At 43.3% G+C, this 27,085-nt stretch overlaps 2 protein-coding genes across 23 annotated transcripts in view; one reads left to right on the plus strand and one right to left on the minus strand.

Moving 5' to 3' along the window:
- Positions 1-8,761, plus strand: part of LOC143292985 (uncharacterized) — a 39,852-nt gene extending 31,091 nt beyond the window's left edge. For 14 of the 21 annotated variants that reach the window (XM_076603730.1, XM_076603744.1, XM_076603741.1 and 11 more), the window contains 9 exons: positions 224-298; positions 717-933; positions 2,054-2,259; positions 2,725-2,950; positions 3,778-3,877; positions 5,160-5,302; positions 6,137-6,348; positions 7,056-7,174; positions 7,908-8,761. In XM_076603730.1, the coding sequence (XP_076459845.1) occupies positions 224-298; positions 717-933; positions 2,054-2,259; positions 2,725-2,950; positions 3,778-3,877; positions 5,160-5,302; positions 6,137-6,348; positions 7,056-7,174; positions 7,908-8,070 (1,461 nt within the window). In that variant the 3' untranslated portion in view covers positions 8,071-8,761. Of the gene's footprint in view, positions 1-223; positions 299-716; positions 934-2,053; positions 2,260-2,724; positions 2,951-3,777; positions 3,878-5,159; positions 5,303-6,062; positions 6,349-6,987; positions 7,175-7,907 lie in introns of those variants that run through there. The other 7 variants (XM_076603731.1, XM_076603728.1, XM_076603746.1 and 4 more) reach the window with 7 other exon arrangements.
- An 883-nt stretch (positions 8,762-9,644) lies between these two features.
- On the minus strand, positions 9,645-21,885 carry LOC143292105 (uncharacterized). 2 transcript variants are annotated; one of them, XM_076602290.1, is made up of 5 exons: positions 21,727-21,885; positions 16,348-16,490; positions 13,962-14,152; positions 12,725-12,794; positions 9,645-10,732 (listed from the first exon to the last, which is right to left on the minus strand). In XM_076602290.1, the coding sequence occupies exons 2-5, from the start codon at positions 16,435-16,437 to the stop codon at positions 10,706-10,708; spliced, it is 378 nt and encodes a 125-aa protein (XP_076458405.1). In that variant the 5' UTR covers positions 16,438-16,490; positions 21,727-21,885; the 3' UTR covers positions 9,645-10,705. The 2 variants fall into 2 exon arrangements, with proteins under 2 accessions (XP_076458405.1, XP_076458407.1); XM_076602292.1 differs by having other exon boundaries at positions 16,348-16,450; positions 21,727-21,882.
- Between the last annotated feature and the right edge of the window lie 5,200 nt (positions 21,886-27,085).

Raw genomic sequence — 27,085 nt, forward strand, 5'->3', positions numbered from 1 at the left:
GCTGATGAGCCTTCAGTCCAGGCCTACCTTGCCTGGTGACCAGTCGATTTCTTCACAGCTCACGTCCTGCTGGTGATGCGAATTTCGGTTCATCGTCTTTGTGTGACTGATTCGCTCAGTAGCTGGCTCGTATGATGATGTGTGATGTCAATGTGTGTGCTGTCACTGTGTGCTGTCAGTGATGTATGATGTCATTAATGATTTGTGAGGTCACTGTGTGCAGAGTGACACAGGCAGCTGGCCACTGTACCTGGCTGTGGAGAACGGACATGTGGACGTCATCACACTGCTCTGTCAGGTCAGTCACCATGGGGGATGAAGGGCTCTACAAAGGTGTTGTTGTTGCTGATGTTGTTGTAGGAAGTGTCCACAGCAGTAAGAAGATCGTCTGTCTCTTCAGCCCTTATGTCCTCCCGACGACTCCAAAGTTGATGATGATGATGATAGTGATGATGATGATGATGATTTCGGTGTTCACATCGCCAGAAATGCTATTGATGGTGGTGGCATGTCGTGTGTGTGTAGGATGGGGTGAAGCTCCGAGGCTCATAGGGGACTGTGTGCATGTACGTCCATGTATATGTGTAATGGATCTGTGAACCCTGCCAAGTGCACGTTTGACGCTCAAGTGGAAATAGGTCACTAGCATCATTATAGACAGATTCACCTTGCACCTACACATGGCTGACTGCATTGTCTGTGCTCTGTGCTGACAGCATGGCGGGGATGTACGGAGGCGGCACAGTAACACAGGGGAGACAATCCTGCACGTGGCAGCCAGGATGGGTCACACCCGGGTCACACGGTACCTGCTGGGTTACTGTCGTCAGGCATTCCCCCACAACGCCCTTCCCTGCCCCTCCCTCAGGCTCATGGACATCAACGTCACTGACTTCCACAACCGCACGCCTCTCCAGGCAGCGGCTGATCGAGGTGAGTGGGACACACAGCGCGCGTGCATGCGCACGCTTGCAATCACACACACACATAGACAGGTAAATGCGCACGCCCGCACACACGCATACACACACACACACACACACACACACACGCACACACACACACGCGCACTATATACACTGACACTGCAAACACCCTCACACACATGTACTCGCACACACACACACACACACACACACACAAACATACACTCATTACACACACACATAGACACGCAAACACGCACACGCACACACACACACACACACACACACACACACACACACACACGCACACACACACACACACACACACACACACACACACACACACACACACGCACACACACACACACACACACACACACACACACGCACGATACACACTCACGCTCCAAACACCCTCACACACGTGTACTCACACACACACACACACACACACACACACACACACACACACACACACACACACACACGCATGCGCGCGGAGACAGTGAGATACAAAGTGTGTATGCATCAAAAGAATCATAAATAACCAGGGCTGCACCGCATTACCAATAAATGATCAGACCAAGTTTTGTGGTAACTGTCCACATTGTTAAAAAAAAATGTTTAACGTCACTTTTTGTGCAAGGCAGGTACTAAATTCTCTGATAATCTTTTAATCAAACTTTCCAGTGTATGAAAATGGGAATCCAGGGGATTCGAATAATTATAAGGGAATAACCTTAGCCAAATAATGTATGGAATGTATCATAAAAATATCATACATATAGTAATAAAATGAAAAACTGTAGATTGTATGTTCTTTCTTGGATTTTCAAATAGCCTTTGATAATAGTTGGCATGATGCCATGTTCCTAAATTTGAACAGAATGGACATAATAAGAAAATCATTTGGTATAGTTGAAGACATGTATGCGATTTCCAGTTTCAACCAAATGACAGAGAAGTGTATGGAAGGGTGTACATCAGGGTACTATGCTCGATCCAATATCTTTCAACATCTTTGTGAAATATATGGAAAATAATCATTCTTCACACACACACATACACACACACACACACACACACACACACACACACACACAAGAGCATGGTGACGGTGCGTGCAGGATACAGTCAGGTGGTGGAGGTGTTGCTGTCTCACGGGGCCAGTGCCGCAGTGCTGGACAGTCAGGGTCAGCTGATGAACTGCCCCCAGTACCAGGGTGTGTCCACCCTCCTCTTCTCCCACCGCTACACCCACACCCACCTCGTCACCTCCCTCCTCTGTTCTCACTCCAGGAAGGACTTTGAACAGCTGCAGAAAATGTGGGTGGTGAGTGATCAGCCTGCGTCTTCTGGGTCACTGCAAGACAAACATAGGCGTGTTTATGTCTGGAATTCCTGTGAAGGTCGATATTCCAAGTAAACATAAAAAGCACATTGGGCACTGTGCTCACAATCAGTTACATTGGCCATTCCATCTGGTCGGTTGAGCGATACAGAGCAGAATGTCACGTGTGTCAACTCATTAGACATTGTCCACCTTTTTTTGTTATTGTTTATAAGTTTCATTTTTCTGATATTAAATAACAAATTTATATCTCTATTGGGGATCTGTTTGGTGTTGGAAGGGCAAACATGGTCGACACTGTTTACTAATTATTGATCACTGTGGTTCTGGTGTGTTTGGTTATGGTCCAAAATTTGTGCACTAACTCTGATCCCCGAAATCACTGTGCAACTGGTGTGTGTGTGTGTGTGTGTGTGTGTGTGTGTGTGTGTGTGTGTGTGTGTGCAGCCAAGGTTTGACCACAACCTCCGCACCAGACAGGGTGACACGCCTCTGATGACGGCCTGTTCTGAAGGCAACCTGCAGGCTGTGCTCTTCCTGCTGCAGTGCGCCGTGTTCCCACAGCCCTCACCTCACCGCCCCCGCCACGACGACTCTGACGCTGACTCCGGGGTGCTGGAACACACTGCCGGCAGTCTGACTGCACCTGACACACCTGTCAAAACGTCTGACGGTGAGTGTTGGAGACGGGAGGGGGAGGGGGTGGACATCTGAAGAATGGAGAATAAGAGTGGAGTGACTGAGGAAGAGAGAGAGGGAAAATAAACCCATAATTTTTTATTGACAGAATCACTGATTGTGGAGTGCTCAGACTTCGGTTGGGAAAGTCTGGGCAGTCTCAATTAAATTTTATAAATCGCGACCATGACTGTGTGGTCTGCGGTACATGTCCTGACATTGTTTGAAGATGGAAAGTTCCTTTGGACCTGCGCGGGTAGACACACGTTTGCACCCTCCACGAGTCTTTCAGTCGTGGGGAAATGGCCCCACTGCCTCGCTACATCGGGTTGGCTTGGAGAAGTCAAAGGTTAAGGGAGTAAACCATAAATAAAAAATCCGTGAGTGGAGCCTCTCATGCGGCTTGGTGATGAAGTCCGTCACCATTCCGGCAGCTCCTGCAGTTCAGTTGTGGTCAGGACACGTTGCTCTGTGTCTCTCCTGGCAACAGCGGCTGGACTGAGAGCGGTGGTCATGGTGCTCGAGCAACCAACGACTACCATTCACCCTTTTTTGCCCAGAATTCAGTGACACCATTTCCTGGGTCACTTGCTTCTTTGTCGTTTACGATGGACTTTCAGGATGGTTCAAGATGACTACTTTATGTTCTGTACAAATGGGACAATGTAACAATGACTGTGTAAGAGAAAAGTTCAGTTATATTGATGCATTGTCACAATGTCACAAAGTAACAAATACAACGAGCACGATGATGATGACAATGGCGATGAAGATGATGACAATGATGATGCTGACAATGACGATGATGATGGTGTTATACAGGAGAAGAATCACAGGACAGCGTGGGGATGTCCCAGTCCACTGAGTGTGCCCCAAGGCCCGCTGTCAGCAGTGGACACCTCTCCCAGTGCCTCACCACCAGGTCAGCAGTGATAGTGTAGTGTGGTGTAGTGTAGAGTGGGGTAGTGTAGTGTAGTGCAGGGTAGGGTAGTGTAGGGTAGGGTAGTGTAGGGTAGGGTAGTGTAGCGTAGTGTAGGGTAGTGTAGGGTAGAGTAATGTAGCGTAGTGTAGTGTAGCGTAGTGTAGTGTAGTGTAGTGTAGGGTAGCGTAGTGTAGGGTAGGGTAGGGTAGGATAGTGTAGTTTAGCGTAGTGTAGTGTAGGGTAGGGTAGTGTAGTGTAGTGTAAGGTAGGGTAGTGTAGGGTAGGGTAGTGTAGGGTAGTGTAGGGTAGGGTAGTGCAGGATAATGTAGTGTAGTGCAGGATAGGGTAGTGTAGGGTAGGGTAGTGTAGCGTAGTGTAGTTCAGGGTAGGGTAGTGTAGGGTAGGGTAGTGTAGCGTAGTGTAGGGTAGGGTAGTGTAGTGTAGTGTAGGGTAATGTAGAGTAGTGTAGGTTAGTGTAGAGTAGTGTAGGATAGTGTAGGATAGTGTAGAGTAGTGTAAGATAATGTAGAGTAGTGTAGGATAGTGTAGAGTAGTGTAAGATAATGTAGAGTAGTGTAGAGTAGTGTAGGATAGTGTAGAGTAGTGTAAGATAATGTAGAGTTGTGTAGAGTAGTGTAGAGTAGTGTAGAGTTGTGTAAGATAATGTGGAGTAGTGTAGAGTAGTGTAGGGTAGTGTAGAGTAGTGTAGGGTAGTGTGCTGGCTATGCTGTCCGTCCTGTCCAGTTATTACCGAGGTTGTGTCAATGTGCATTCAGAGCGTAACCCCCGAACCTGTCAGGATACAAGATACAAGATTACTTTATCATCTCCAAAAGAGAAATCGATGACACTTTTGCTGATAAAAAGGTAACATAACAACAATTAATTAATGTATTTATTACTGTATTATTGTGTTGATTAATGTATCAATTAATGTATTAAATTAATGATGTGTTGATTACTTACTGTATTAGTATATTAATTGATGTATCTGTTGATTAATAATTTATTGATGTATTATTTATTCATTTGATGTATTAATGTATTTATGTAATCATGTGTTTATTGATTAAATAATTATTACATGATTAGATGAATTCATTTTAATCATGCGTCCAGTTTTCAATAAGAACACAGTACAGAGACGGATGCCGATCCCACATTACTTTGTGATGGGCGCTTGGAACTTATGCACACAGTTCAGGCTGTGCGACGGCCACAAACTGTGTACACAGTGTGTTTGTGCAACCTGAACACACAGAGCTGTGTGTTGTGTGTTCAGACCAGACGCACAGACGGCCAGCCAACAGACCAGCCCAGTGCCCAGTGTGTCCGGTATTGCCCAGTCCACATCACGCACTGACCGCCCCCTCCACACACTGCTGCAGGACGTCAGCAGACCTAAGGGGCTGGCCATTTTTCATGGTCAGTTCACCGCTGTCATGATGGGCTTGGACTTACATATTGTGTCTAATTAGATGTGTGTGTGTGTGTGTGTGTGTGTGTGTGTGTGTGTGTGTGTGTAAAAGAGAGCGACAGAGTATAATACTCGCCAGTATTTTCTCAGTCACCTTCCACTTGACGCTGGTCATTCAGAGGAGACGATAATCCGCGGTCTCTGTGCAGCATGCACTTAGCGCACACAAAAGAACCAACGGCAACGAAAGGATTGTCTCTGATAAAATTATGTACAAAAAATCCAAGAATTTTGATAGAAAAACAAATGCATTTGCAGGTTGGAAAAAAGGAAGTGGTAGCGCTCTCAATGTAACAACCCCTGTGCTCACCCCTGGGAGAGCAACAGTTTGTTGTGAAAAAATAATAATGTTACGGGTGGAGGATTTTGTTTTATTTGTTTCTACATTTCTCATCTGTTGTTGACTGTTATGTCATTGTCGTTTAACAAGCGTCACATGGGTCAGGAGTCCTTAGTGTGCTTCATATTCATTGTCTGATGTTATTTTCCTTTGTTTTTCTCTCTGTATGTCTGTGTCTCTGTGTCTCTCTCTGTCTCCCTGTCCCTCTTTCTTCCACACACTTCCTCTCAGCCTCTCTCCTCTCTCCACTCCCTTTAACGCTTTGTGTCGTTGTGAGTTTGACGACCTATTGACCTTTGGGTCAAGTTGTTCGTGGCTGTGGACTTTTCCGTGATGGATGATGTGGTTGAGGCGTTGGTCCTGTGCAGATTTAACGATTTCTCCTCTGTGCACCTTTAATATAATCAGTCAAGTCACGTGAAGTCCCTGACTGTGACACCAGCAGACGGCGTGGTGAGTCACGTGTGTGCAGTCAGCCATGGTGACGGCAGCACAGCGCTGCACCGAGCAGTGCAGCAAGGGGACAGCACTCACATGGCCAGAGCTCTACTGACGGCGGACCCGTCCTGTGTCAACTTGCAGAACGACGCCGGCTTGTCTCCCCTGCACTTGGCCTGTCAGCTTGGCCGGAAGAGAATCACACAGCTGTTGTTGGTGAGGAACACTGTCACTTCGGATCAGTCTTTTCCATGAGATGATGAATCCAGATCCCTTGTGCATAATGTTCTCATAGCTCTGGCAACAAAAGAAGAAAAAGGCATTTGATCTTCTGCATGCATACACATACAAAGGGTTAAAGGCACAAGCGGGTGCAATCTGTTGACCTGGGAGAGCGGAAAAGTCTCCACCCTTAATCCATGAGGTTCCTTGACTGGAATTCAAACCCAGGACCTATACATTGAAAATCCAACTTCATGCTACAACTGCTCGGCTGTTCTACCCGTCTCCTGTGCTCTAAACCCAGCCTGCTAAATCTGCCTCTGACATCCCCAGTCAGGTGATACTGTCACTGCAGACGCCTTCTTGTGACTGTTGATACACAGTTTTAATTCCCGATTTTCACATCATTTGTCAGATAGAATCGACAACACAATACCTTATCAAACTCAGGTCTTTTTTGCCGTTGAGTTTGTTTCATGGATAGATAGATAGATATGAATGAAAGTTTTAATGTTAGCAGTTGATTACTGATTTCTGCACAAACTAATGTTTGCATACACACACTTTAGATATATTGCTTTTGTTTTGCTGTGTCTTTGTGTTCAAAATTCATTTCTTGTGTTTCATGACCAGTGAACTTGAGTCAGTGCGAGTCAGTGCGTGTGTGTGTGTGCATGCATGTCAGCGTTCTGTGTTGGCAGAGCACGGAGGGAGTGGACGTGAACGCCAGGACACTGGACAGCTTGCTGCCGGAGGAGATGACCACGAGCAAGAGGACGATACGTCTGGTTCAGAGAGCCAGGCTGCTGACCACGGGAAGGTGAGACAGTGGTGGATGCTGTGAGTGCGCGTTCGCGCGTGTGTGTGTGCGTGCGTGCGCGCGTGTGTGTGTATTGTGTGTGTGTGTGTCTGTCTGTCTGACTGTGTCTGTCTGTCTGTCTGTGTGTCTGCATGTGGGGAAAATGCAGTCAGTGTGCACATGACAAAATATATTATTATTATGTCAATGCAGAATAGAAGCCCCCTCCCCATACTCCCTCCCCACACTCCCTCCCCAAAGAGACAATATGAGGTCCGTCCTGCTCGACTAAAGGTCGTAATGCTATGAACATCATACACTTTGGGACACCGTTGTGTTGGGAGCATTGTAGTACATAGTACTAATGCAGACAGCCCTTAAAGAAGCGTCCCACACTGTTACCATGCTGTGAACGGATGATCATTGGTACTGCCAGTAATCCATGTTAGGCATCTGTGTGTTTATGTGTGTGTGTGTTTGTTTGTGTGTGTGTGTGTGTGTGTGTGTGGATGTGTGTGTGTGTGTGTGTGCGTGCGTGTGTGTGTGCATGCATGTGTGTTTGTGGGGGAGGGGTGTATGTGTTTGTGTGTGTGTGTGTCTGTGCGTGTGCATGCATGTGTGTTTGTGGGGGAGGGGTGTGTGTGTCTGTGTGTGCGCATGCATGTGTATTTGTGGGGGAGGTGTGTGTGTGTGTGTGTGTTTGTTTGTGTGTGTGTGTGTGTGTGTGTGTGTGTGTGTGTTTGTGTGTGCACAGGTCCAGCCCTCCCTGTGTGCCCAGTGAGCGGGGGTCGAGGAGGGATGAGAGACGTGTGGGGACCAGCACAGGGTCAGCACCATCACACCCCATGGACATGCTGCTGGACGGCCTCAGGACTTTGCTGCCGTCACACCACACACCTCTACCCGCCCTGACCTGACCAGTGAAAAAAGACTGAAGTGACTTTGGGTCAGCAGGTGGTGCCATACAGACATGTGGTCAGAATATTGAAGTCAGTGAGGTGTTCGCTGTGGGCGTGGCAGAGAAGTGTGTGTGTGTGTTGTAAACTAAGTACTATAAGTGTTATAGACTGAGAACTGTGGTTGCTGCAGAATCAGAATTGTGAGTGCTACAGAAGCAGAATGGAACTGTGAGTAGTGCAGTCAGTATGGACACCCCGATATGGGAGTGGACTGGTCACTCAGCACATGCTGTGCTGTCTCTGTGAGGTTGGAACAGTGGTGACAGATAGGTGAGAGTAGTGCAGTGATGGTCAGCTGTGGACAGAATCATGGACGAACGTTGACATGTCTGTCGCATCACAGGGACACCGTTATAGCTGTCACCAGTATTACAGATACACAGATTATTTCGTTATGTCTTTCATAGGTTTGCATACAAAAATATGCCATAAGCCATACTGAAAATGTTACCATAAACTTATCAAACAGCCTAAATAATACCTCCTCAGTATGGTTTTAATATATAACAAAATTACTACAATCACCAGTTTGCGTGACTGACATTAAACAAAATTCCACCTTGTGTTCATTTCAGTTATCAAAAAAAGAAAAAGAAAATAAAGATAAAAATAAAAACTGGTCAGTTCCCAGCTCCTTTTCTTTCAAGAATTAACGGGGTTGTTCTTTTTTTTCGCTTTCTGTTCCCCTCTCTCTCTCTCTCTCTTTCTCTCTCTCTCTCTGTATCTGTCTGCCTTTGTCTGGAATGTGCGGGCGCAAGTCATGGGTGAAAGAAAAACTGGACAATCGTACACACACACACACACACACAAACACACACACACACACACACACACACACACACTGAATTCGCTCAGGGGCATGGCGGTTGTGAACCTGCACGTGAAAGCAGGCCGTCAGCCCATGTAGGTGATAACATTTCATTGCTGTATCAACCATATGCTCACGTGGGAATGCACGAATCCAACTGCGCAAGTTGGTTGTGGAGATACGTCAAAAGCAAAGTAAGCAGCGTTCGCACAAAGCCCAGTCAGTCAAGTGGCCGAGAATTGTGCGCACGTCATTTTGCGCTTTCTCGCCATGTATATCGGCGGTAAGTATTGGAGTATGACAACCAGCCATCTCCGACAGCTTTTTGATTTGTCGTGAGCACACAGATGAGTCGGATGGCTGGTCCTATGAGTAGAACTCTTCAATGATACGAGTGGTGTGAATTCTCATGATATTATTCAGTGCTGATTCAGTTAACTCAGCTCACACACACACACACACACACACACTCACACTCACGCACACATACATACACATTTTGGCAATATCTACAATTTTCCCCCTCCAAACGGAATGAGGAGTGTTCACAACAAGGCTTGGACGTTCACTCCACCAGTCACACAGAGGAGGGGAGGGGAAGAAATCAGTGTGGATATAGTTCACACTTACACACGCGCGCACGCACGCACGCGCACACACACACACACACACACACACACACACACACACACACCATGAGTAAACAATGATCAACACTGACCAGTATCGATGTCTAGTGAACAATACTTTAGTTGCCATTCTGTTTAATATATCATTATTATAATAGGAACAGAATAGTTATATATAATTGAGGTAATACTGATTATTGAATAAATAGTAGCACACAGCTGCACATCATTGTCATATATAATTATGTGTCTATGAATATTATTATTCTTTCTAAAATCAACATTGGCCACAAAATACTTCAACCAATGAAATTAAAAATATATCTGGAGCATGCATACACAAAGAATAGACACCTTAATAAAAACTGACAGGTGATTAATCAATCTGAAAGATCAGTTGTTACATGCGTCTTAAAGAAAAATTGATTAATAAAAGAGATTTACATTAAATTTACATTAGCCCATAAATCATTTTTTAATAATCATATAGTTGATTGGGTGTTTGTCTTGTCATAAATTAACACACACACGCGCTTATATATATATATATATATATATATATATATATATATATATATATATATATATATATATTGGGTGTTTGCTTTATAATGAATTAATATACTGTAAATATTGTTGATTGACCAAGTAACAAAGCACAACACAAGACTATAATGCAAAAAAGCACATCAACTTAATGTCTTAATGTAATGCCAACAAATGTGAACAAAAACTAAGATTCGTATATGCAACCAGACTGGTTTAATGTTTATCGCCTACATGATGAAAGTTCAGCATGTTTTTGACTGCACTTGACTTCATAACTGGTATATCACGTTTGATTTATCAGCTAAAGGTGAATTCACCAACTATCCCTGTTATACTTTTTGTGGATTTGAAAGTATCGTTAAATTTCAACAGGCCAAAAACGGTAATAATTTCTTCACAATGGAATAGAATGATGAATCATCTTGCAGCTTCTACAGAAACAGCAGACTAACGTGACATAGTACACCAACAAGCTCAGCAGTACGTCACGCGGGGTGTCAGGGTCATGTTCTTTGCTGCACTGATCACGTCTGAAGTGTTCCAAACGTCAGCCATTGGTGCAGGTTGTGTCAATGGTCAGCACAGCTCTGTCTTCTGTTGACGTCTGTCACCACTGCTGGGCGTAGTTCACAGACTGGGGAAGAGATGTGATGATGATGCACCATGAAATGTGTGTGTTGACAGACTGGGGAAGAGAGGTGATGATGGTGCATGAAATGTGTGTTGACAGACTGGGGAAGAGAGGTGATGATGGTGCACCATGAAATGTGTGTTGACAGACTGGGGAAGAGAGGTGATGATGATGCACCATGAAATGTGTGTTGACAGACTGGGGGAGAGAGGTGATGATGGTGCACCATGAAATGTGTGTTGACAGACTGGGGAAGAGAGAGAGGTGATGATGGTGCACCATGAAATGTGTGTTGACAGACTGGGGAAGAGAGGTGATGATGGTGCACCATGAAATGTGTGTGTTGACAGACTGGGGAAGAGAGGTGATGATGGTGCACCATGAAATGTGTGTTGACAGACTGGGGAAGAGAGGTGATGATGATGCACCATGAAATGTGTGTTGACAGACTGGGGGAGAGAGGTGATGATGGTGCACCATGAAATGTGTGTTGACAGACTGGGGGAGAGAGGTGATGATGATGCACCATGAAATGTGTGTTGACAGACTGGGGGAGAGAGGTGATGATGGTGCATGAAATGTGTGTTGACAGACTGGGGAAGAGAGGTGATGATGGTGCATGAAATGTGTGTTGACAGACTGGGGAAGAGAGGTGATGATGATGCACCATGAAATGTGTGTTGACAGACTGGGGAAGAGAGGTGATGATGGTGCATGAAATGTGTGTTGACAGACTGGGGAAGAGAGGTGATGATGATGCACCATGAAATGTGTGTGTTGACAGACTGGGGAAGAGAGGTGATGATGGTGCACCATGAAATGTGTGTTGACAGACTGGGGAAGAGAGGTGATGATGGTGCACCATGAAATGTGTGTTGACAGACTGGGGGAGAGAGGTGATGATGGTGCATGAAATGTGTGTTGACAGACTGGGGAAGACAGAGAGGAGTTGATGGTGCATGAAATGTGTGTTGACAGACTGGGGAAGACAGAGAGGTGATGATGGTGCACCATGAAATGTGTGTTGACAGACTGGGGAAGACAGAGAGGAGTTGATGGTGCATGAAATGTGTGTTGACAGACTGGGGAAGAGAGAGAGGTGGTGATGGTGCACCATGAAATGTCTGTTGACAGACTGGGGAAGAGAGAGAGGTGGTGATGGTGCACCATGAAATGTGTGTTGACAGACTGGGGGAGAGAGGTGATGATGATGCACCATGAAATGTGTGTTGACAGACTGGGGAAGAGAGAGAGGTGGTGATGGTGCACCATGAAATGTCTGTTGACAGACTGGGGAAGAGAGAGAGGTGATGATGGTGCACCATGAAATGTGTGTTGACAGACTGGGGAAGAGAGGTGATGATGGTGCACCATGAAATGTGTGTTGACAGACTGGGGAAGAGAGGTGATGATGGTGCACCATGAAATGTGTGCGTTCACCAGCCACAGTCACTGTTTTTTACCGAGGTGCAAATCAAGCGATGCAAAAGTCAAGAAAGCACAGATGTGTACTAGTAGAACAGAGTGGAGATATCTGAATATGCCATCTCTGGAACCACTATAATGTCATATTTCAGTCAGAACAGCAGACAAAACGTAGCCATAAAGAAGAGGTGAACAAACACTACAGTTTGACCACCATGAAGTAAGGGAATGGCAGACTGCCAAACTGACAGTGTGGACTAACACTGTCCATCACACCAGCAGTGGACACAGCCAGCCAAAAAGGTCATCAAAGCCTCTCCCTCACTCTGGTAAACACAGACCTGCTCTCTCTCTCTCTCTCTCTCTCTCTCTCTCTCTCTCTCAGACACATGTGCACACACATGTATGCACACATGCAAACGCTATGCAACACAGACACAAACATACAAACACGCTGTTGGGTCTATCGGTGAGTGTACAATGGAATTATATGTTCATCATTGTTGGCTCTACAACATGAAGAAGAGAAGGCAGAAACAGAGACTAACAGTGGAAGACAAAACAACTCACGGACAGTCTGTTGGGGATCTTGGCGGAGTAGGCCACCAGCTGCTGGGCCCGCACAGCGTCACGTCGCAACCTGAGGACACAGTCACACACTGCCACCTGCTGTCAGCACTGACACTCTGCCACCTTTTGTCAGCACTGACACCCACTGACACATGTCAGCACTGACACTCTGACACCTGTTGTCAGCACTGACACCTGTTGTCAGCACTGACACCTGTTGTCAGCACTGACACACACTGACACATGTCAGCACTAACACTCTGACACCTGTTGTCAGCACTGACACACTGCCAGCTGTTGTCAGCACTGACACTCTGCCAGCTGTTGTCAGCACTGACACTCTGACACCTGTTGTCAGCACTGACACCTGTTGCCAGCACTGATACTCTGACACCTGTTGCCAGCACTGATACTCTGACACCTGTTGTCAGCACTGACACACACTGACACACCGCCACCTGTTGTCATCACTGACACACCGCCACCTGTTGTCATCACTGACACACCGCCACCTGTTGTCAGCACTGACACACTGCCACCTGTTGTCAGCACTGACACACTGCCAGCTGTTGTCAGCACTCAATCCTGTTGGAGGACAGAGTGAGAAAGGTCACTGTGAACAAGATGGACGATGATAACGTGCTGATCTACAAGGTGTGAACACTCATACTACATTGCCTTGTGCCTCTCAGTATGTCAGCCACTGAGCCAAAGACTAGCACCCAGACCCAGGTGCAAACAAAAGCCCACCTTAGTGAGACTCAGAACACGGACTTACATTTTTTTAATTTTTTTTTTTTACTCATTCACCCATGTAGAAATGTGTGAATATCTTGCAGCACATTATCGTGCTGTCAAATGGCTCTGAATGTCATCATCAAACTTCATTTTGACTTCTTGGGGCATCAGGAATCAATGAACATGTAGAATGCAGCCACTCCATCAAATATACAGCCTCCGTGCTTTGCTGGTATGTGTCAAGGCGAGCACGGTTTGAGGTCATCAATCAGCACTGAATGACTGGCATCACAGTGAAAGGCAGAACTGTGAGAGGCCGGATCCCTACATCTCCCGATCTGTCTCTTCGCTGATTTATCTCACGCTTTCAGTTGTTGTCAGCCCTGCCTGAGGGGGTCGACACTCATCAAAGATGTGCGAGACATGTGATGTGTCAGTCACACACACACACACACACACACACACACACACACACACACACACACACACACACACACACCTGTCAATGGCAGTGGGACTGTGGTTTCCCACCATGTCAATCATGGGCGGACCCTGCAGGTGCGTGTTGTAGCGTGTGTGCAGAGGGCTGGAGATGCCGGGAGGACTGCCCATCTTCCGCATGTAGCCTGGAGCCTCCTCCTCGCTATACACCGGTCTGTAGGACAGCACGTCCTTTGGCACCAGTCCCTCCTGCAGGGGGGATAATTACGGAATAATTACCCTGTGTCACACACTGTGCACTGCAGATACAGAACACACCGTAGGATAGTAGTCAGTGGTAGCAGTAGTAGCAGTAGTAGCAGCAGTAGTAGTAGTAGTAGAGACCAAACTCTAAGTGTTTCACAAACCAGTCATTTGCATAACTGGCTGACAACCTGGGAAGAGCCCGACTGCAAGCTTGCTTTAGACGTTCATCATTCGTTTCCTCTGCCGGTCATACAGTCAGGCTTCAAACACGCACACATACACATATAAAGTAGATTTTTCTTCAGAATTTTGCCTGAGACAACCTTTTTGTTGTAGTGGATTCTTCAACGTACGCTAAGCGCATGCCGCACATGGAACCTCGGCTTATCGTCTCATCGGAAAGACTAGCTTCCAGACTACCACTCACGGTGTGAGGTTCGATCCCGTGCTGTCAGATTCGAGGCAGACGCGGTACCACTAGGCCACCATTCTACATGTGACAGGACAAATTGAAGGAGATCACCTCTTTGGGTATGAGTCCATCCTGCACATTGCAGGAAATACCGTGTGACACAGTGTGCACTGTCACAACACACTGGGGAATACCGTGTGATACACACTGCACACTATGACAACACATTAGGAAATACCGTGTGACACACACTGTACACTGTGACAACACATTAGGAAATACCGTGTGACACACACTGTACATTGTGACAACACATTAGGAAATACCGTGTGACACACACTGTACTCTGTGACAACACATTAGGAAATACCGTGTGACACACACTGTACTCTGTGACAACACATTAGGAAATACCGTGTGACACACACTGTACATTGTGACAACACATTAGGAAATACCGTGTGACACACATTGTACTCTGTGACAACACATTAGGAAATACCGTGTGACACACACTGCACACTATGACAACACATTAGGAAATACCGTGTGACACACATTGTACTCTGTGATAACACATTAGGAAATACCGTGTGACACACACTGTACTCTGTGACAACACATTAGGAAATACCGTGTGACACACACTGTACACTGTGACAACACATTAGGAAATACCGTGTGACACACACTGTACTCTGTGACAACACATTAGGAAATACCGTGTGACACACACTGTACATTGTGACAACACATTAGGAAATACCGTGTGACACACGCTGTACACTGTGACAACACATTAGGAAATACCGTGTGACACACACTGTACACTGTGACAACACATTAGGAAATACCGTGTGACACACACTGTACTCTGTGACAACACATTAGGAAATACCGTGTGACACACACTGTACTCTGTGACAACACATTAGGAAATACCGTGTGACACACACTGTACACTGTGACAACACATTAGGAAATACCGTGTGACACACACTGTACTCTGTGACAACACATTAGGAAATACCGTGTGACACACACTGTACTCTGTGACAACACATTAGGAAATACCGTGTGACACACACTGTACTCTGTGACAACACATTAGGAAATACCGTGTGACACACACTGTACTCTGTGACAACACATTAGGAAATACCGTGTGACACACACTGTACTCTGTGACAACACATTAGGAAATACCGTGTGACAAGGTACACTGTCACAACACACTGTGGGGAATACCGTGTGACATGACAAACAAGCAGACATACGCACAAACAACAAACATATTCGCGCGCGCGCGCGCGCACACACACACACACACACACACACACATACACACACACAAACGCGCGCGCGCGCGCGCGCGCACATCGAAACATTCAGTCTGCTTTGATGTGGGGTGTTCATCAGTGTGGTCGACAACCACGTGGAGAGAACAGTTTCAGTTTCAGTTTCAGTAGCTCAAGGAGGCGTCACTGCGTTCGGACAAATCCATATACGCTACACCACATCTGCCAAGCAGATGCCTGACCAGCAGCGTAACCCAACGCGCTTAGCCAGGCCTTGAGAAAAAAAAAAGGTGAATAAATAATAGATAAGCTTACATAAATAAATAAATAAATTAATAATAATTCATGAACATGTAAGTCCAAATTTCCACTCCCTGTCCCTCATTTTCTTCTATTAACGAAAAATGACAAATGGAGTTGATGTGGTGTGGCTGTCATTAGTGGGTTGGTGGTGTTGCTGCTGTGCATGATCCGGGAGGGGGACTGACCATCATCAGTTTCCGGGTGTGGGCGGACCTGTCCAGCACCCGCTGCTTACGGCATCCCTCCGCGTGTTCGTTGATGCCAGAACAGGCCATGGTCACTGCCCCCCTGCCCACGGTCAGCACAGCGTCACTACTGGTTGTTATGTCTGTACAGCACATCACCAACACCGGGTCATCAATGAACCTGTCACACATTGTTGTTGGCGGAAGACGGAGGTTTAGCATAATCACAAGGTATTCTTAGTGATGGTGACAGTAACAATAATGATGATGATAGTGTTCAATTTCATTTAATGTCTATCCACATTAAGTGATATTAGACATGGGGAAAAAAGGTGGGGGGGAGGGGGGGTAGGAGGGAGGGGGGAGGTAAAGGGTAAGAAAAAAGATTCACAACATTTACAACAATCTGGCGAAAATAATAACTTCCCAACTCTAAAACATATAGGCGTTAAAAAAATAAAATATAAATAAAATATAAAAAAGATAGATGGTTTTAACAACAACGCAATTGGACTATTGACAAGGATTTGAAAAAGTATAAAATTAACAGTGACAAGTCCAAGATATACATATATACATATATATATATATATATATATATATATATATTATATGGGGGTGTGTCTTGGGAGGGGGGAGAAAAAAAGTTATAACCGCAACCCATTTGGACTATTTAACAGTGATTTAAAGAAATTGAACAATTAAAGGGAAGAGTCCAATGTCTCTTGCATCGGAAAGTATGCTAGTACAGGTATTAGCATGTCGCAAGTAAATACATGACCACACATACAGGAAACAATTTTTATGTATTTTGTCTTGAAACAGTTCAGTTTCCATCTACAGATCAATGATGCAATCTGCCTTTTACTGTAAATGTGTTGTTCATGTTTACCAACAATTCCATAAATATCACTTATTTCTTTGTGTAAGTTTGAACAGCCCATTTTCCTTCCTTCTGACTGAAGGTATGATCATTGGATCTGTTCTACTATTCTATAACATTATTTCAATGAAAATGGAAGAGATAAACATGTTGACTCAGCTGATCCCTTTGCTCCTTTTTTCGCCAAGAGATCAACCTTCAGGCCACAATGCGAAGGGATCCAGATAAATGTACTAGTACCCCTCAATGAGAGTAAATGAATTAGATGTTTAATTTCAATCATGATTTCAAATCTAACTTTTGAGTGTAAAGATTTGAAAGCATTAATGACTGACTTGGAGTCAACACAAAAAGCAATCTGGGATATATTTTTTGGAAATTCGAGTAAAAAGTACAATGCCATAAGTACTGCATCTAGCTCCGCGATAAAGATTGACTTATTTTTTCCCACGTTATAAAACTTTTCTGCGTTTAGGTCAGGTATGATATATGCGGCACCTGCATTATTGTTTAATACAGAACCATCTGTATAAACCATCAGGTGGTTTGGATATTGATCACAAAAGTGGATTCGGGCATAAGATGACAGTAAATTTATGTTTTCAGTCTTTGTTTCATTCGTATAATCAGTATCAAACTGGGCTCTCTTGAGTTCCCAGGGTGGCATAGGGGATGAAACGGACTGTTTGGCTACATTATGCTTCAGATTTAGATCAGAGCTTGTCATAGTAGTAGATGTATATGTACTTATGGTCATATGAGAGGCTATGGTCCTAGCTCTTTTTGGAAAGTAAGTATCGGACTTAAGATTCAGTTCAGGTTTCAAATCATTTTCCACTGTAAAACTTCTCAAGACAAATTTGGTGCATTGAAGGTTCCTGTGTTCTTCAAGTGGTAGTACCCCAGCCGCACTATACGTTTTAATACATGACGCATGATCTGGTATACCAAGAGCAAGTTTATATCCTTTGCAGTCTATACTTTGGAGTTTCTTCAATAAATATTTTGGGGCACTGAAAAATACTTCTTGGGCATAAGTTAAATTTGATCGAAGAAGCGATGTAGACAGGCGCAAAAGAGTTAATCTGTATTGTCCCCAAGATTGCTTACTTATAACCTTTAAGAAGTTTAACGTTTTTCTTGCTTTTGTTAAATATTTTCTATGTGATAATTCCATGTTAGTTTTGTTGTCAGATATCCTCCAAGGAATTTCACAACCTTTCTATATTCAAGGGGCGTATCATCTATTTTAAAGTTAGGCATATTCATACAGACCTATATCTTTAACTTCTCATGTTTGTAAACTATTAGAAAAAAAAAACCGTTTTAAATAGGCTTGCCTCCTATTGTGAAAAAATGACGTTATTCCTGTGAATCAAGCAGGGTTTCGCAAGGCTAGGATCTACAACTGAACATTTGGTCAAATTAACCACTCAAGATAAGCATCAATTTGCAAGACGAAAGTGCATATTAGCTACATTTTTTTTATGTAACGAAAGCATATGATCAAGTATGGCACTCAAAATTGCTTTGTAAGCTTAAAAGCATTGGCTTGTCAGGTCATGTGTTTGAAATTATCAAAGGCTTCCTAACCAGTAGGAAAATCGAACAAAAATAGGCAATATACTTATTCCTCTACAAGGCAGCTACAAATGGGTATCCCTCAAGGGTCTGTTATTGCTCCTTTGTTATTTAGTATTTTAATGTTCGACCTACCCCAAAAACTAACAAAAAACATTGTACTTGTCCGGTATGCTGATGACATATGTATTTGGATGAAAGCAGCATTAAAAAAGTGCACACCTGTTAGATCTCTGAACTTTTCAAAAAGGTTATTCAAAACGAACTGAACATAATTTCTGATTATATGATTGAAAACGGCTTGCAGTTGTCTGCTGAAAAATCACATATGATGCTTTTTAATAATGATGATAGTGTGTGTGTGTGTGTGTGTGTGTGTGAGAGTAGTAGTAGTAGTTTTAGTTGTTGTTGTTGTTGTATTGTGTGAGTGTGTACAGGTGTGTGTGCATAAAAATTATGTGCGTGCATGTATTTTAACTTTTGATTTCTGCATGCTTCTTACGCTGGCGTATCTTGTGGACCTGACCTGGCCCACCATTCTGCAGAAAGAGCAACCCTCTCGCTGCAAGTTCCCCATGGCATTGCTTCCATCAGCATGGAACATCTCAATCTCACCTCAGTTCTCCAGAGTTACTCGGCCTGCCAGTCCCCTGGATTCACTGTCACACTACGTGTTGTTCACCACAACACTTCTTCCATAACACTATACCGCTGTAGAACAGCCTGTCGGAACAGACGTCCTCCAGCACACAGTAAAATGTTGTAACCCACAAACTGGGTTTAATATGTAGAGCTTGTTCTCCCATAACTGTACACTGCTCCTCTTGCTGAAATTATCAACCGCCATAATGTCAGGCATTATTCTTATCCTGATGTCACTCAGCTCCAGAGGAGTGATACCCCTGAAAAATTGTCAGGCTGAAGCAATGATCATAGGAACTAAACAAAAACTCTCTTCCATCACAACTGACGCAATCAAACTTGGCAGTACATCCATCCCTCTCTCCAGTTCAGTCAGGAACCTCGGCGTTGTCCTTGACAATACACGGTCCATGCACAAATTTATCAGACAGACATGCCAGTCCTGCTACTGTCAATTGCGGCGCATCAGTTCCGTTCGGAAATATCTGACCACTGACGCAACATCTAGACTTGTCGTTTCTCTCAATCTCTCTCGCCTTGACTACTGTAACTCTCTATTGTCTGGTTTGCCTGCATCATCCATTCACTTCATCGCATACAAAACTCTGCTGCCCGACTCATCCTCAGAAAGAAAAGATCTGAGCACATCACTCCTCTTTTTCAACATCTCCGCTGGCTTCCTGTCTTACACAGAATAAAGCACACAAGACAGCACTCTATGTTATAGATGTATTCACAAATCTGCCCCTTCCTATCTCTGTGGCTGCCTTCACCTCTACACTCCATCTCGCTCTCTACGATCGGCTTCGGATCCACTCTGTTTATGCATACCCAGATTCAAACACTCCACTGTTAGCCACCGTTCTTTCTCTGTCTCTGGACCTTGCAACTGGAATGAACTTCCTCCGCACTCAGCTCTTTAAAGTCTGGCCTTAAAACACACCTCTTCCCAAGATATCCTCCCTTCCCTGCCTCTTTCTTGTCTTCATTTTTTTTCCAGTTTTGGAGTCATGCATGCGTGTGAATGACTGGTGCGAAAGCGCTTTGATTTGTTTCTGCACAAGATTCAGTGCTATATGAATATAATTATCATTATTATTATCATTATCATCATCATCATCATCATAATTTGCCTGTTTCTCAGTAAATTTGATTTTATTGTATTTGTTTGTTGGATTTTGTTTTAAGGTAAAGCGTAGGTATATAACCCGTAGACCAGTAATAACGTGATATTGTTGCTCACACACACGCGCGCGCGCGCACACACACACACGCGCACACACACACACACACACACACACACACACACACACACACACATACATCATACCAGCAAAATGGCAAAGCATGCTCTGTCTTATAATCGCAGTTTGGAAACAAGGCCATTCATCAGACACATACGTACGATAACCTCAGTATTCATGTTCATGCGTTATCGAAAAGGATAAACTGAACGTTTTTCTGCCTAGATTCAGCAGAGACTGTAAATGCGTATATAGACAACCAGTAGAACTACAAAATACTTGAATGCCAAATTTTGAAAGCATTCTTACCTTACTTTTTCTCAGAGATCTCTTGACTGTATTCTTGGCAATTTCAAGGTATTGTTTGAGATTGTCGCATAGTCTTATAGGACACCTGCTATAGTTGATGTTAGGTTAATTTGACATTTTCCCTTCGTTCCATTCTGAAAACTCTTTTCGGCTGCACACAAACACGAACTTACTTACTCACTCACACACACACACACATAGGCTACATACATACATCTACATATATACATACATAGATATATACACGCACGCACACATACACCACACACACATACACACACACACTGAAAGGATTCTCGCGAGCAATAAGCTCTTAATACAATGTGCTTCTGTCAGTCTGTTAAGCGTGACTCATTTGACTATCTTGTTTAACTCAACCCTGCGCCACACACCTGTCTATGACAACACTTTCGTCAACACTCCGGTGTTTACTGCCCGAACGAAAAGAAAAAACAACAACAACAAACAAACAACAAAAAGTAAGGTTGTAGTCTTAGATCGGGGGGTCGAGGGGGTTTGGGGGGGGGGGGGGAGAGAAGGTTGGTAACTGTCAAAAAACATGGACAATGCATGATTGTTCAAACTGACGTGTGTGTGTGTGTGTGTGTGTGTGTGTGTGTGTGTGTGTGTGTGTGTGTGTGTGTGTGTGTGTGTGAGCGTGCGCGCGCGCATGTTCAACGACTGTGCAAGGTAAGATCAAACAGACACGGCGTCACTTACTTTACAGTCCCAAACAGCAGACAATGTCGGTGATTCTGTGGCGGCAGACAGCTGACAGACACTACCCGAGGTACAAACTACCCTGCACCACCCGTTCACTCCTGGCACTGACAGACACTACGCGGGGTACACACTACACCACCCGTTCACCCTGTTGCCAGGCACAACACTTGGCACAGTGCGGGCAGGGGGGACAACTGCTGACGCTACGCCACGGAGCCTTTGGTTCAACACCCCTTGTGTGACAACACACAATTGACAGAACTGGTTTTTTGTGGGCTGTTCGACAAGCAGTGTAACACGCTCATTAGATAGAGGAACCAAGTGCCACGGTTAGAGTCAACACTACAATCACTGTTTCCTGTACCCAGTGTGTCTCTTTTATAACCATGGAAAAACAGTGTATAAAAATAACCGCTGAAAGTTTATACAAAAAGGCACTCACATTAACAACGTGACCCCCACAGTTTCACAGTACTATCATACACACCCACACATGCGCACACGCGCTGGCTGCAAGCATGCACATATACACAATCATATTACACGTCTGATATCACTCAATGAAAAGGGAAAGACGTTGAATTAAACTGAGGAAGACATGTCTCATCACTTTGTTTTCCCTCTCTTTTCCTCTATCCCAGTTCACCTGTCTCCTTGTCAGTCCCTCGCTCACTGGCTCTACAGTCATTGGGTCTCTTGTTTCTCAGCCACCATGAACCAGTGTATTGTATTGTATTGTATCAGTTGTATTCAGTGTATCGTATTGTATTTCTTTTATGTCACAACAGATTTCTCGCAAATTTTCGGGCTGCTCTCCCTGTAAGGGGGATCGAGCGCATCACTACACTGAGAGCACCATCCATTTTTCGTATCTTTATTTTTTTCTTATCGAAGTGGACTTTTCTACAGAATGTTGCCAGGGACAATTGTGTGATCAGATTTTGATCATAATGGCCTAACCTAGAGCAAATTCAATTAAAAACGACTGTAAGTGTTTTGTACTCTAAAAATGCTGGTCTTCCACATATCCAAAATCTACAACGTCGGAAAATATGGTTTTCACATTGTCAGCTTGTCCGTAATTCCAGAAGAACGGTATTTTGGTTTTTACTGTAGTTCAATGAATGTATGCGTTGACTTTCTTAGCTAAACTGTTTGTAGATCCTAAGAGAGCAAGTGGGGGTGGGTGGTGGGTGCTGGTATGGTTAATTAACTGAAACAAACATGCATGGGCGTACAAAAATGAAGTATCTTAGTCATATCCTTGGAATGGCTTGCCCGTTTTTAAAATAGGAATAACACATGTGGTAAACAGCATCATGTACACAGAGATCCTGCATGTGCTTAGTTTTGCCTTTCACATCTTTTAAACAATTGTCAGTCTCTCGATCCTTTTCCCTTGCAAAATGTAATAGAATCTTTACACTGCAGTATCTGAAATGGAATACTTTTGTGTGCATTGTTCTTGATGGTTTTTGGAAACAAAAGAAGCACAGAGGGTCATTTTTTGTCACATGTGGATTGGTTTGAATTTAGGTGATAATACGTGTTTTGTCAGTGCAGTCCTTGTCAATGGAGCCCACTGAATAACATAGTTTTTGTTTGTGTACTGATGTCAACACTTGGAATGGGCGCAGCTACTTGCCACAGCATGCATATCCTCTCCAGACTGGTTATCAATACTGCGTGTCTATTTCGACACACCGCTTTTCTGTCATGCTAACTGGCCGAAGCATCATCACAGCAATTTGTACAGGTAATAATAACAACAACAACAAAAACAATAATCATAATAGAACAGGAAGAAAGTGATAAAAAAAAAGCATTGTCATAATACATAATCATAACAGCAATCCTTGTAAATGCCAGTTTAATCAGCCCTAGAGTGCACTGACACGAACAGAAAAAAAAAACTGTCAAGAGTACCGTGTTTCACCTCCACGTGTCATTTGTTAGTTCATTAAAAAAAAGAAAAAAAAAAGAGAGGCAAGGCCTTCAAGACTCACTTGTGATACACTTTTAAAAAAATCTAATCGTTAAAATGTGTTCTGTATTTGTTATTATAAAGCTTCGCGTTTAAAAAAAAAAAAAAAAAAAAAATCCTAACCAGATTCGAACCCCGCATGTTCGGGTGAGAAGAAACTGCCTTATCCATTACTCTATCGTGGCTCCTTAACTGACGTTCTAAAATTTAACATTTGAACATACTTTTTTAAAGGGCGATAAATCAATTGCGGTATTCGCAGTGAGAACGCTGTTTAAATCATATTATTCTGGTATATCTTGGGCATTCAAAAAATCTTTTAGGGCAATCAAAAATTCTTTTTAATGGCTATCGCCGCAATCACACTGCAACATTTAGCCGTTTTCACTAGATCTAGATAGATGTACAAGTTTAGTTACACCCGCCTGGAATGTAGTACGACACAGTTGATTCAATTTCTCTTTTATGTTCATTCTAGTTTTATAGTTTTAAAGTTGATATGAAAAGTTAGTATTTTGTTAAACTAATAACATGTAGAGCCAAGTACAAGTACTTCTAAACGTCGTAAGAAGTGAAAAGGACTTCATTTTGAGAAAAGTCAAGACTGGAAATTTTTTCGTTTCATCATGATCAATTCAAGGGTATTAACTCGCATGGTTTACAATTTTTAACTGTGAATTCCGACTGATTCTGTGGATATTTTTATGGCAGTTTGGGGCATAATCCAGTAAGTGATGAGGCGTTCACAAATCTTTCTCTGAATAAATATTTAACGGTCTCCTTCTCCAACTTTCCATCACATGTTATCGTGTATTGTCCATTGAATATAGGATTGAACAGGGAGGTCAACAACTTGAAACAAAATGGCGTCGTTCGCATTCGCGAAGAATATGAGCACGTGCTTTGAATGTGTATAAATATGTGTACGCAATTGATTTTTGCCCATGACCTTCAGGGCTCAGCCAACAGATCTGTAAAGCCCACTCGTCATATTGATTTTAGTATTTTCCGAAAAAGACCACTTGGGCGAATGAACATAGTGAAATCCCTGTACACTGAGAGTAAGACACACAAGCTTTTTATGTATTGAGTATAATTTCAAAATGTAATGTTTCAGATAAGAAAGATCAGTTCAAAGCAAATTAAGTCCCCAAGCATTAATTACAGAGTAATTTCCTTTCTTTACTATCTGCACCAAAACGTTTGCAAAATAAATAAAACTTCCATGCTTAGCAAAAGAAGTTCCTGTTTGAACAAAAAAATGATAATAATGACTGCTCTTGTTGTTGTGTCAGAATATCAGATCAAAGTGCCAAGTTTAGAGAATACAAAAAATATAAATCTGACAGTAAATGCAGTTTGCATATAATTAGGCTTTCAACCGAACACCGGGTTAAAACATAGACTCACTTTGTTTACAAAAGTGAGTCAAAAATGTCGGCCACTGTTCTATTTTTAGATCAGTGATGTCGAGCAAACTATCAACGTAAAGTTAGGAAATATCAAGCATAAAGGTTTCAATAATTACAAGAAAACAGAGTAAATTTTGATCATAGTAGCTGACCATTCAACACAAATAAGCCATCCCATTGGCGCGGCCACGGAGTTTCAAAAGATTCTGAGAAGACCGTGTGGCACACACACGCTGCTCGCTCAGCGGAGCCGACACGCCAGCCGCGGGATATGACTTACCTCTACAGAACAAAGTGTAAAAAGAGAGCTATTTTTTCTTTATTTGATTTTTTCTCCGAAACCCGACAATATCATCTTCTATATTTTTTTTTATATATTCATGCACATGAATCAGTCTACTGAACTGTCGCATTAGAAATTTTTATTGAATTTGTTCTAGGTAAAATCAAAATCTCATCAACAACTCTTTTGTCAGTTGCCATGAGTTCTTTTACGTGCGCTAACTCTGAAGTGCATGCTGCACATGTGACCTCGGTTTATTGCCTCATCCGAATGACTAGCGTCCTGAACACCACAAGGTCTAGTGGAGGGAGAGAAAATACTGGCGACAGGAGGAGTTTGTATTATACTCCATGTTTGGTGATACATATACTTACCATGTCAAACTGATGCAAACTAGGCCTATCAGTTTGCTCTGCTTGGCCAAATTTCTCACGGCTAACAGTGAAAAGACGACCCGTCTTGCCTGGTCCACTCTTAGCCAATCAAATGCCTCTAAAAGCTACAAGCGCTGAATCATTCCTTTGGTGTTTTAAACCACTCACAGTTTTCATGACAAATGAGTATGATTCTGATTCTGATGATTCTCATTATTCTGATTCTATTGGCGCACAAACATATGGGCACAGACATGCATACGCACCTACACACATCAGTGGGCAAATGCATACACACAGACACACACACACACGCATACCATGGTTACAGTTGCACAGACAAACGTATTGAGTGTTGGCCTAGTGGTAATGCGTCTGCCTATGAAGAGAGAGAATCTGAGTGCACTGGTTCAAATCCCACGGTTGCCAACACACACACACACAAACACACACACACACACACAAAACCAAACCAAAACAAAACAAAAAAAACAAAAAAACACCCACAACTTAACTAAATGTAAAGTGTTCTACTTAAAACATGACATGTTCTTTGAAACATTCATATACGAATTTTGCAAGTCGTGGTTGTAAGGGGTCGTAATTACACCACTGACTCACTGTATCATAATATCATTTATTTTCAGTCTAATATCATCACCTTAGATGAACAGACTATAAATAAATAAGCGTAACTCACTGTATCATTATCATCAACTTTTGTGAATTCAGACTTTATATCTGTTGAGAAAACTTTTTGTAAGTATTCATATCTAATACATTTGTCTAGAAAATGATATTCATCTTCTAATATACGACGTGTTTTCCATTTTCTTGCGTGTTCTTCTGTGTCTGTCTATCTGCCTCTTTCTACTTGGAGATCATGTGCACTTATGCAAAGTCTGCACATGGCGGTTCTATGCTCAGTTTTTCTTGAATAGATCAAATATGGTTCTAGTCTGTATTCTTTAGAAACATTATTGTAGAATATTAACTTAGATTCATTTTCGTTTTTCTGCTTTCTCCAGAAATTTATGTATGCCTGTGTGTAGGTGTTCTTGCTTTAATTTAACGTCTTTTCACATGATGTGATATTAGATGTCAAATGCGAGTGTATGCATGTATGTGTGTAAATGCTTGCATGTGTGCTTGTGCATGTGTGTGCTTGCATGTGCAAGTGTGTGTATATAGTAAAATGGAACTATTAAAAGTATGTGTGTGTGTGCATGCATGCACATGTAAAAATATGTGTGCCGATGTGCATGTATGTATGCCCATGTGTGTGTGTGTGTGTCCATGTGTA

The sequence above is a fragment of the Babylonia areolata genome, chromosome 18 (assembly GCF_041734735.1).
Source record: "Babylonia areolata isolate BAREFJ2019XMU chromosome 18, ASM4173473v1, whole genome shotgun sequence".
In the NCBI taxonomy this organism is placed as follows: domain Eukaryota; kingdom Metazoa; phylum Mollusca; class Gastropoda; order Neogastropoda; family Buccinidae; genus Babylonia; species Babylonia areolata.

Coding starts and splice junctions, on each gene's coding strand:
- LOC143292105 (XM_076602290.1), bottom strand. CDS start 16,437: ATGGCCTGTTCTGGCATCAACGAACACGCGGAGGGATGCCGTAAGCAG. Junction 14,153..16,347: donor ACACCCGGAAACTGATGATG/GTCAGTCCCCCT, acceptor TCCCCCCTGCAG/GAGGGACTGGTGCCAAAGGA. Junction 12,795..13,961: donor AGTCCCACTGCCATTGACAG/GTGTGTGTGTGT, acceptor CTGTGTCCTCAG/GTTGCGACGTGACGCTGTGC.